Below are 12,066 nucleotides of genomic sequence, written 5' to 3' on the forward strand. Positions count from 1 at the left end.
GTTAGCAAGGCGCATTTCACCTTCAAACGCTCTCAGTTATTATATTTGTACGGTGACAGCACGACTGTCGGCTTCTTTTCTGTTCACCTACACAACCACAGTGTAGCAGAATATGAAACAAACGACATAAGCTGCTTTGAATTTCGCTAAGAGAAGTATTACAATATTAAAGAGCCGCTGCGTGGGATAATTCTGTGAAAGTGATGTTCTCAGCATGGATCTGCTCTTTGACTCGGTGATCTGACATCTTCACGTTCTCCACCTCTTCAGCTCAGTCCTCTGGTTATTGCTCTCTGGCTCCTCCGCTTGTTTATGCTTTCCAGTTCTCCCCCCCTCGCTTCAGATTAGTCCCTGCTGTGTGCGTGGTGTGTGTATTTAGCTCATGGTGGGTAGCAGTGGGTGGGGTTTTATTTTCCAACACAGATTAGCAGCTGAGAAGGGGATTCCATCCTATTAAATTATTCATGCTCAAGAAATGATTACAGTGCATGAAACAGCATTGTGCATCAATAAAAGCTTTTCGCTTGTGTGTGTGTGTGTGTGTGTGTGTGTGTGTGTGTGTGTGTGTGTGTGTGTGTGTGTGTGTGTGTGTGTGTGTGTGTGTGTGTGTGTGTGTGTGTGTGTGTGTGTGTGTGTGTGTGTGTGTGTGTGTGTGTGTGTGTGTGTGTGTGTGTGTGTGTGCGTGTGCCTGTGCGTGTGTGTTCCTAATTCACTGGGTTCAAATTGAATGTGGACCATAATATAACTCGGTGAGAGAGACAGCTTATTCCAAACACTGTTCATCATCTCTCATGATGGACAGACAATGGATATCTTTTAGTTAAGGTGATAGTTCACCCAAAAATGAAACTTATGTCATCATTTACTTACTGTCAAGTTTTTATTGTTGTTTTTTTCCAAACCTGTAGGAGTGTATTTCTTGTGTTGAATGCAGAAACATTTGAAGAGTATTGCTAACCAGTCAGTTGACGGCAGCCAACTTCTATAGTGCAAGTTGACTTCTATTGTATTTTAATTTTTCCTACATTGGAAGTCTGGAAGTCTGGTTACCAACATGCTTTAAAAAATAATTTTCTGTTCAACAGAAGAAAGAAACTCATACAGGTTTGGAACGACATGAGGGTGAGTAAATGATGAAAGATAAAAAAAATTGGGTGAACTATCTTTTTATATGGATGCTTGTTTCCACCTCAGAATATATATTTTTTAAAGCAATTGCAACTTTTTATCTCACAATTCTGACTTTTTTCTCAAAATTGTGAGATATAAACTTCAAATCGCAAGTTGTAAAGGCCAAACTCTGAGGGGGGAAACGACTGAAAAAAATACTTTTTTAATCGCAATTGCAACTTTATATTAGGCAATTCTGACTTTATAACACGTAATTGCAACTTTATCACACAATTCTGAAAAAAGTCAGAAATTTGAGATAAAAAGTTGCAATTGCTTTAAAAAAAATATTCTGAGGTGGAAACAAGCATCCATATAAAAAGATACCCAAAAAATGTATCTTTCATCATTTACTCACCCTCATGTCGTTCCAAACCTGTATGAGTTTCTTTAAAGTCAGAATTGTGTGTTATAAAGTCAGAATTGTGAGATATAAAGTCAGAATTGTGAGATATAAAGTCAGAATTGTGAGATATAAAGTCAGAATTGTGAGATATAAAGTCAGAATTGTGTGATATAAAGTCAGAATTGTGTGATATAAAGTCAGAATTGTGTGATATAAAGTCAGAATTGTGAGATATAAAGTCAGAATTGTGAGATATAAAGTCAGAATTGTGTGATATAAAGTCAGAATTGTGAGATATAAAGTCAGAATTGTTTGATATAAAGTCAGAATTGTGTGATATAAAGTCAGAATTGTGAGATATAAATTCAGAATTGTGAGATATAAAGTCAGAATTGTGTGATATAAAGTCAGAATTGTGAGATATAAAGTCAGAATTGTGTGATATAAAGTCAGAATTGTTAAATATAAAGTCAGAATTGTGTGATATAAAGTCAGAATTGTCTGATATAAAGTCAGAATTGTGTGATATAAAGTCAGAATTGTGAGATATAAAGTCAGAATTGTGAGATATAAAGTCAGAATTGTGAGATATAAAGTCAGAATTGTGAGATATAAAGTCAGAATTGTGAGATATAAAGTCAGAATTGTGTGATATAAAGTCAGAATTGTGAGATATAAAGTCAGAATTGTGAGATATAAAGTCAGAATTGTGTGATATAAAGTCAGAATTGTGAGATATAAAGTCAGAATTGTTTGATATAAAGTCAGAATTGTGTGATATAAAGTCAGAATTGTGAGATATAAAGTCAGAATTGTGAGATATAAATTCAGAATTGTGAGATATAAAGTCAGAATTGTTTGATATAAAGTCAGAATTGTGTGATATAAAGTCAGAATTGTGAGATATAAAGTCAGAATTGTGAGATATAAATTCAGAATTGTGAGATATAAAGTCAGAATTGTGTGATATAAAGTCAGAATTGTGAGATATAAAGTCAGAATTGTGTGATATAAAGTCAGAATTGTTAAATATAAAGTCAGAATTGTGTGATATAAAGTCAGAATTGTGTGATATAAAGTCAGAATTGTCTGATATAAAGTCAGAATTGTGAGATATAAAGTCAGAATTGTGAGATATAAAGTCAGAATTGTGTGATATAAAGTCAGAATTGTGTGATATAAAGTCAGAATTGTGTGATATAAAGTCAGAATTGTCTGATATAAAGTCAGAATTGTGAGATATAAAGTCAGAATTGTGAGATATAAAGTCAGAATTGTGAGATATAAAGTCAGAATTGTGTGATATAAAGTCAGAATTGTGAGATATAAAGTCAGAATTGTGTGATATAAAGTCAGAATTGTTAAATATAAAGTCAGAATTGTGTGATATAAAGTCAGAATTGTCTGATATAAATTCAGAATTGTGAGATATAAAGTCAGAATTGTGTGATATAAAGTCAGAATTGTGAGATATAAAGTCAGAATTGTGTGATATAAAGTCAGAATTGTTAAATATAAAGTCAGAATTGTGTGATATAAAGTCAGAATTGTCTGATATAAAGTCAGAATTGTGAGATATAAAGTCAGAATTGTGAGATATAAAGTCAGAATTGTGAGATATAAAGTCAGAATTGTGTGATATAAAGTCAGAATTGTGAGATATAAAGTCAGAATTGTGTGATATAAAGTCAGAATTGTTAAATATAAAGTCAGAATTGTGTGATATAAAGTCAGAATTGTCTGATATAAATTCAGAATTGTGAGATATAAAGTCAGAATTGTGTGATATAAAGTCAGAATTGTGAGATATAAAGTCAGAATTGTGTGATATAAAGTCAGAATTGTTAAATATAAAGTCAGAATTGTGTGATATAAAGTCAGAATTGTCTGATATAAAGTCAGAATTGTGTGATATAAAGTCAGAATTGTGAGATATAAAGTCAGAATTGTGTGATATAAAGTCAGAATTGTGAGATATAAAGTCAGAATTGTGTGATATAAAGTCAGAATTGTTAAATATAAAGTCAGAATTGTGTGATATAAAGTCAGAATTGTGTGATATAAAGTCAGAATTGTCTGATATAAAGTCAGAATTGTGAGATATAAAGTCAGAATTGTGAGATATAAAGTCAGAATTGTGTGATATAAAGTCAGAATTGTGTGATATAAAGTCAGAATTGTGTGATATAAAGTCAGAATTGTCTGATATAAAGTCAGAATTGTGAGATATAAAGTCAGAATTGTGAGATATAAAGTCAGAATTGTGAGATATAAAGTCAGAATTCTGTGATATAAAGTCAGAATTGTGAGATATAAAGTCAGAATTGTGTGATATAAAGTCAGAATTGTTAAATATAAAGTCAGAATTGTGTGATATAAAGTCAGAATTGTCTGATATAAATTCAGAATTGTGAGATATAAAGTCAGAATTGTGTGATATAAAGTCAGAATTGTGAGATATAAAGTCAGAATTGTGTGATATAAAGTCAGAATTGTTAAATATAAAGTCAGAATTGTGTGATATAAAGTCAGAATTGTCTGATATAAAGTCAGAATTGTGAGATATAAAGTCAGAATTGTGAGATATAAAGTCAGAATTGTGAGATATAAAGTCAGAATTGTGTGATATAAAGTCAGAATTGTGAGATATAAAGTCAGAATTGTGTGATATAAAGTCAGAATTGTTAAATATAAAGTCGGAATTGTGTGATATAAAGTCAGAATTGTCTGATATAAATTCAGAATTGTGAGATATAAAGTCAGAATTGTGTGATATAAAGTCAGAATTGTGAGATATAAAGTCAGAATTGTGTGATATAAAGTCAGAATTGTCTGATATAAAGTCAGAATTGTGTGATATAAAGTCAGAACTGTCTGATATAAAGTCAGAATTGTGTGATATAAAGTCAGAATTGTGAGATATAAAGTCAGAATTGTGTGATATAAAGTCAGAATTGTGAGATATAAAGTCAGAATTGTGTGATATAAAGTCAGAATTGTTAAATATAAAGTCAGAATTGTGTGATATAAAGTCAGAATTGTCTGATATAAAGTCAGAATTGTGTGTGATTTTAAGTCAGAATTGTGAGATATAAAGTCAGAATTGTGTGATATAAAGTCAGAATTGTGTGATATAAAGTCAGAATTGTGAGATATAAAGTCAGAATTGTGAGATATAAAGTCAGAATTGTGTGATATAAAGTCAGAATTGTCTGATATAAAGTCAGAATTGTGAGATATAAAGTCAGAATTGTGAGATATAAAGTCAGAATTGTGAGATATAAAGTCAGAATTGTGTGATATAAAGTCAGAATTGTGAGATATAAAGTCAGAATTGTGAGATATAAAGTCAGAATTGTGAGATATAAAGTCAGAATTGTGAGATATAAAGTCAGAATTGTGAGATATAAAGTCAGAATTGTGTGATATAAAGTCAGAATTGTGTGATATAAAGTCAGAATTGTGAGATATAAAGTCAGAATTGTGTGATATAAAGTCAGAATTGTGTGATATAAAGTCAGAATTGTCTGATATAAAGTCAGAATTGTGAGATATAAAGTCAGAATTGTGTGATATAAAGTCAGAATTGTGTGATATAAAGTCAGAATTGTGAGATATAAAGTCAGAATTGTGAGATATAAAGTCAGAATTGTGAGATATAAAGTCAGAATTGTGAGATATAAAGTCAGAATTGTGTGATATAAAGTCAGAATTGTCTGATATAAAGTCAGAATTGTGAGATATAAAGTCAGAATTGTGAGATATAAAGTCAGAATTGTGTGATATAAAGTCAGAATTGTGTGATATAAAGTCAGAATTGTGAGATATAAAGTCAGAATTGTGTGATATAAAGTCAGAATTGTTAAATATAAAGTCAGAATTGTGTGATATAAAGTCAGAATTGTCTGATATAAATTCAGAATTGTGAGATATAAAGTCAGAATTGTGTGATATAAAGTCAGAATTGTGAGATATAAAGTCAGAATTGTGTGATATAAAGTCAGAATTGTGTGATATAAAGTCAGAATTGTGTGATATAAAGTCAGAATTGTCTGATATAAAGTCAGAATTGTGAGATATAAAGTCAGAATTGTGTGATATAAAGTCAGAATTGTGAGATATAAAGTCAGAATTGTGTGATATAAAGTCAGAATTGTTAAATATAAAGTCAGAATTGTGTGATATAAAGTCAGAATTGTCTGATATAAAGTCAGAATTGTGTGATATAAAGTCAGAATTGTGAGATATAAAGTCAGAATTGTGTGATATAAAGTCAGAATTGTGTGATATAAAGTCAGAATTGTGAGATATAAAGTCAGAATTGTGAGATATAAAGTCAGAATTGTGAGATATAAAGTCAGAATTGTGAGATATAAAGTCAGAATTGTGTGATATAAAGTCAGAATTGTGTGATTTTAAGTCAGAATTGTGAGATATAAAGTCAGAATTGTGTGATATAAAGTCAGAATTGTGTGATATAAAGTCAGAATTGTGAGATATAAAGTCAGAATTGTGAGATATAAAGTCAGAATTGTGAGATATAAAGTCAGAATTGTGTGATATAAAGTCAGAATTGTGAGATATAAAGTCAGAATTGTCAGATATAAAGTCAGAATTGTGAGATATAAAGTCAGAATTGTGTGATATAAAGTCAGAATTGTGTGATATAAAGTCAGAATTGTGATATAAAGTCAGAATTGTGAGATATAAAGTCAGAATTGTGAGATATAAAGTCAGAATTGTGAGATATAAAGACAGAATTGTGAGATATAAAGTCAGAATTGTGAGATATAAAGTCAGAATTGTGAGATATAAAGTCAGAATTGTGTGATATAAAGTCAGAATTGTGTGATTTTAAGTCAGAATTGTGAGATATAAAGTCAGAATTGTGTGATATAAAGTCAGAATTGTGTGATATAAAGTCAGAATTGTGAGATATAAAGTCAGAATTGTGTGATATAAAGTCAGAATTGTGAGATATAAAGACAGAATTGTGAGATATAAAGTCAGAATTGTGAGCTATAAAGTCAGAATTGTGAGATATAAAGTCAGAATTGTGAGATATAAAGTCAGAATTGTGAGATATAAAGTCATAATTGTGAGATATAAAGTCATAATTGTGAGATATAAAGTCAGAATTGTGTGATATAAAGTCAGAATTGTGTGATATAAAGTCAGAATTGTGAGATATAAAGTCAGAATTGTGAGATATAAAGTCAGAATTGTGAGATATAAAGTCAGAATTGTGTGATATAAAGTCAGAATTGTGAGATATAAAGTCAGAATTGTGTGATATAAAGTCAGAATTGTGAGATATAAAGTCAGAATTGTGAGATATAAAGTCAGAATTGTGAGATATAAAGTCAGAATTGTGTGATATAAAGTCAGAATTGTGTGATATAAAGTCAGAATTATGAGATATAAAGTCAGAATTGTGAGATGTAAAGTCAGAATTGTGTGATATAAAGTCAGAATTGTGAGATATAAAGTCAGAATTGTGTGATATAAAGTCAGAATTGTGAGATATAAAGTCAGAATTGTGAGATATAAAGTCAGAATTGTGTGATATAAAGTCAGAATTGTGAGATATAAAGTCAGAATTGTGTGATATAAAGTCAGAATTGTGAGATATAAAGTATATATAGATCTTATAAACTCGTAATTGCGAGAAAACAAATTTAAATTCTGAATCGTGAAGTGAACTTGTGAATTCTCTCACAATTATGAGATAAAAAGTTGCAATTATCTTTTAAAATGTTTTATTCTGTGGCGGAAACAAGCTTCCATACTTTCAAAACCCATTAAGTTATTAAAATGTTAAAACTTCTGAATGTTCATGTTTTTTTGTTGTTATTTTCTTTTCTTAAGCGTTTTTTCTTGGTTATGCAAATATTAAAATAACATTTCCTTTTGCAAACATTATGGGATTGTTTCTTTTGAATGTTTTCTGGACATTCTGTAACAAGTTGTAACATTTAAAAATGTTAGGTGAACAAATGTTTTAAAAATAAAAATAAAGAATAATGTATGGATAATGTTTTTTTTGCTAACGCTTTGAGAACGTTATTAAAGACCAGATAACTTTAAAGAACCTGCCAGAACCTTCCGGAAGTTCTGAGAACATCCCCTGCTAGCTGGGTTCCAACCACGAAAACATGCGGTAAAATGGATTTTATTAAAAGAGATGTTTGTGTCCATTTTCTATTGATTATAAAAGTAGTTATTCATCAAAAAATTGATAAAGTAGAGCATTATAACTGGGCATATATCCAGATGCTTGGTGTAGATAATGGCATCTTCGAATGAAATGTTTTCCAGTATAGTGTCTCAGATTGTGGAATCTAAGATGGGAAAGAGCTCTGTGCAAATGTCAGATTTTGTGGCCAGTTTGCATTGTTCCCTAAATGGAAGCTGATTTCTGCCATCAACACGTTTAACAATAAAGGATCTTTATTGGCATCTATGACTCCATACAGAACCTTTAGCATTCATTGAACCTTTTCATTCCACAAAAGGTTATTTATATAGTGGAAAAAGGTTATTCAGATTATGAAAATATTTTTGTTACATGTTGTGAACTGATCACTGAAAGGTTTTTTGGGGAATCAAAAATGGTTCATTTATGTCATTAATGTGAAAACTGTGAAGAGTGTAATAAACAATCATGCTTGTATCACAATTAGTCATAATATAAGGCAAAAGTCTTATTATGATATGAAAAGTCAAAATTATGAGAGAAACATACTAATAATAAATAATAATTTGTTACATTTATATAGCGCTTTTCTAGGCTCTCAAAGAGCTTTACATAGAAGGGGGAATCTCCTCAACCACCACAAACAGTGTGGTACCTACTTACTTTACTTTCTTGCCATAATATTCAGTGTTGTGTTCTTGGACAGTGTGAAAGTTTGTCATTTGCCTCTGTAAGCTTGAGCACTAATATTTATTAAGAGGATTGTGGTGTAATGGATGTTACAGATTGTACCAAAACGAACATTTCCAGTCAGTGTAATAATGTCAGTTTATTCAATTAGTCCAGGGGTTTACATTGTGTGTGCAAAAGTCTGAGATTTTAGTTGAAGTGTGCATCTCATCTCAGTCATTATATCCTATTTGGAACAATAATTTGTCTTAATGAAAATAAGGACTCTGAATCTCATTTTCACAAATAGGATCTAGCAAACATTAGCAGGAGTTTTAGACAGCGGTGAATATGCAGAAATGCCATTTGTGACACACTGTTAGCTGGCTCCTTATGTCGAGTTTACTTTTGCGTCCTGGTCATGTTGTAGCCTAGATTTCATGAAGTATTTTAAGCACAAGAGAGGCTGCATATTTTATATATAGACCTAATTTATGGCTATAACAATTAAGGTCATTAAATATTTACTATAAATAGAATCTCTCTGATAAATCTGCATGCGGTAGTGGTTGAGAACCAGAAATTGGTTGGAAATAAACTTTTAGGCCTCATTTTAGGTTGACAACTGAATAAAACAATTTTGTCTGTTTTATTTTTCCTACAGGTGTCACAAGGTGAAAGCAGCGTAGTGTGAGCGGGAGCCGTGAGAGGGTCAGAGTTTGCCATGGCCATGGCGACGCAGGGGCTGACGGCCCGGCTCTTGCTGCTGCTGGCTGTGTTAGCGGTGGCTCATGCTTCCGTGTTCCTGTCCAATCAAAAACTGAAACCACGGTTCCAGCGGGACCGGCGCAACATCCGCCCCAACATCATCCTCATCCTCACCGATGACCAGGACATTGAACTGGGTGAGTGGAAAAAGTATATTCAGATACCTTTAGGATCATTTATGATGGCAACCAAAATACAATAAAAGACACAGAGGTTCAAGATTGATTTATTTTTGTATTTAATTGTATTAAACTATTCATTAACCATTACAGTAACTTTGCTATGCAAATGAATTAATAATTCTTCTGTTAAAATGTTTGTTCAGATTCTTGAAAGAAAGTAATACTTTTATTCAGCAAGTATGCATTACATTGATCAAAAGTGACAGTAAAGAATAAATGCTTTCAAATATATGTTTTTTTTTTCATGATAAGAAATGAGCAGCAAACCAACATATTAGAATGATTTCTGAGGGATCATGGGACAGTATTGGTGTAACGATGCTGAAAATTCAGCTTTATCCTCACAGAAGTAAATTACATTTGAAAATATATTACAATAGAAAATAGTTATTTTAAATTGAAATAATATTTCACAATACTTCTGGTTTTACTGTATTTTTCATCAAATTAATAGATGACTGTAGCCTTGGTGAGCATAATGAGAGTGAGACTTCTTTCAAAAACATTACAAAAAACAACTTTTAAGCGGTAGTGTTCCTTTAGGTTTTTAATTTAGTGCATGTTAACCAGTATAACCTGATCTAACTGCTTGCATGTATAAAAAAACGGAGCAGTTCTTTAAGATCTCTAATGGTTTTAACAAAGGAGATCTCTCGGTCCTAACAGGTTTCAGGTATGAGATGGAACTAATGCTGAACAAGCTTTTGGTTCTGTTGAATGTGTTTGTGTGTGTGAGAGCTCTTTATTTTTGCAAGCAGCTCTTTATGTAGTCAAAAAGAGATATCTAGCTTTGTCAAAGCGGAAGACAATGATTCAATTAGGAAGGAAAGTCCCCACTCCTCTCAGCAGTGGGCAGTGTCAAGTTTACACACACACCCACACACACACACACACCCACACACACACACACACACACACACACACACACACATACACATGTTGGGTTTTCATGTTTCATGGGGGCTTTCCATAGACATAATGATTTTTATACTGTACAAACTGTATATTATTTCCCCTTACACTAACCCTACCCATCACAGAAAATGTTCTGCATTTTTTGACATTTTTGACATTCATGAGATTGTATTCATGGGGACAAAATAATGTCCTCTTAAGGACAAGGATTTCAAATATTTCTGTCTTTGTGCAAAATACAATCTGTATTGTATAAAGCACTTTATAAATACTGTAGGGTATACCTGAACCGAACACACACTTGTGTAATCTGTAATAATGAATGCGGCAGATGACTGTCCACGTCTCGTCTCCTCTTGCACACTTATCCGTGTGAACTCCGATTTGTGTTGTCCATCCATACTGACCTTTGCATGTAAAGTTCACAGAGGATTTTTGCCGCTTGTATGTGCTGACCTTTCTGCATGAATCTGTAGAGGTGTGGAGATCCTGTCAAAGGCCAAACTGAACTAGACTTCCTGTCTCCGATTATATCAATTGAGCCAATCAGAGTGTAGGTTGTGTGGATTTGTTTAGCTATAGTTTTATATAGTTATTTATGAATTCTGTCTTTTTAAAAACGTATCCATTAATAAAAATGATTGAATGTTTTGAGCAGAAGTCGCTTATACTCACCAAGGCTCATCAGGTATCTCATCAGGTTTATTTGATGAAGAATAGTGTAAAAACAGTGATATGTAATATAAAATGTGTTTGAACAACGAAGGTCAAATTCATGCTGAGAAGGAGCAAAAACAAAGGGGTTTTGAAAAGTATATTCTGTAATTGAAACTTTTAATAAATAGTGTGTGACTTGTGAATATAAAGCTTGTATCATATATCTCTAAACACACACATTCATGCACACACACCACTGGTGTCATATGAATTCCCGTGTTGCAAACAATCAATACATTTCCTCTTAAAGGCTGGAATGTCACAAACAGAGAATTAATGAAAGAGCTGATATCTTTATCCTGTCGCTGTCTAGTGTTTTGTAGAGGAAGAGAAAGAGAAGAAGGCAGTTCATTTGAAGTAGGGCAGTTAGTAGAGCAGACTTTATGTCACCTCTAGTAATATATGATAGATCCTCTCTCACTCTCTCTCTCTCTCTCTCTCTCTCTCTTCAAGGCTCCATGCAGGTCATGAATAAGACCCGGCGGATCATGGAACAAGGTGGAACGCACTTCTCCAACGCGTTTGTCACCACACCCATGTGCTGTCCGTCACGTTCCTCCATGCTGACGGGAAAGTACGCCCACAACCACAACACCTACACCAACAACGAGAACTGCTCTTCGCCCTCCTGGCAGGCCCAACACGAGCCACGCACTTTTGGAGTTTACCTCAACAACACTGGCTACAGGACAGGTGGAGACCATACAAAAACACACACAAAGAAAATAATGACTTGGTTAAATTGCCATGATATAACGATATAAGTAAAATACAGTTGTGTGGAGTGCGGTATAGAGTCAGATACGGTGCGGCAAAATAGAGAAATGCATACAACATAGAGCATAGTATTTCAATAGAGTTTGATATGAATGTGTATTGTCACATGAAGAAGGGGAGCATACAGTAGAGTAGTGACTGAATGTTATTTTCACATGAAAAAGTATAGCATAGATTAGTGTAGAATGAAGTCGACTAAGCCTCGAGATGAGTAGAAAAATGTAGACTAGATTAAAGTAGAGTAGCACAGACTGAAGTAGAGTAGAATAGAGTTAGGTAGACTAGACTTAAGTGGAGACTGAACATCTTTAAAAAAAAAAACTTTC

The 12,066-nt window shown here is 32.6% G+C and overlaps 1 protein-coding gene across 8 annotated transcripts in view; it reads left to right on the plus strand.

Moving 5' to 3' along the window:
- sulf2b (sulfatase 2b) overlaps positions 1-12,066 on the plus strand; it is a 191,095-nt gene that overhangs the window by 141,519 nt on the left and 37,510 nt on the right. For all 8 annotated transcript variants that reach the window (XM_067446721.1, XM_067446722.1, XM_067446720.1 and 5 more), the window contains 2 exons: positions 9,046-9,286; positions 11,417-11,656. In XM_067446721.1, coding sequence (XP_067302822.1) covers positions 9,106-9,286; positions 11,417-11,656 — 421 coding nt within the window. In that variant the 5' untranslated portion in view covers positions 9,046-9,105. The remainder of the gene's footprint in view (positions 1-9,045; positions 9,287-11,416; positions 11,657-12,066) is intronic.

Source organism: Pseudorasbora parva, chromosome 6 (assembly GCF_024679245.1).
Source record: "Pseudorasbora parva isolate DD20220531a chromosome 6, ASM2467924v1, whole genome shotgun sequence".
NCBI classification, from domain to species: Eukaryota; Metazoa; Chordata; class Actinopteri; order Cypriniformes; family Gobionidae; genus Pseudorasbora; species Pseudorasbora parva.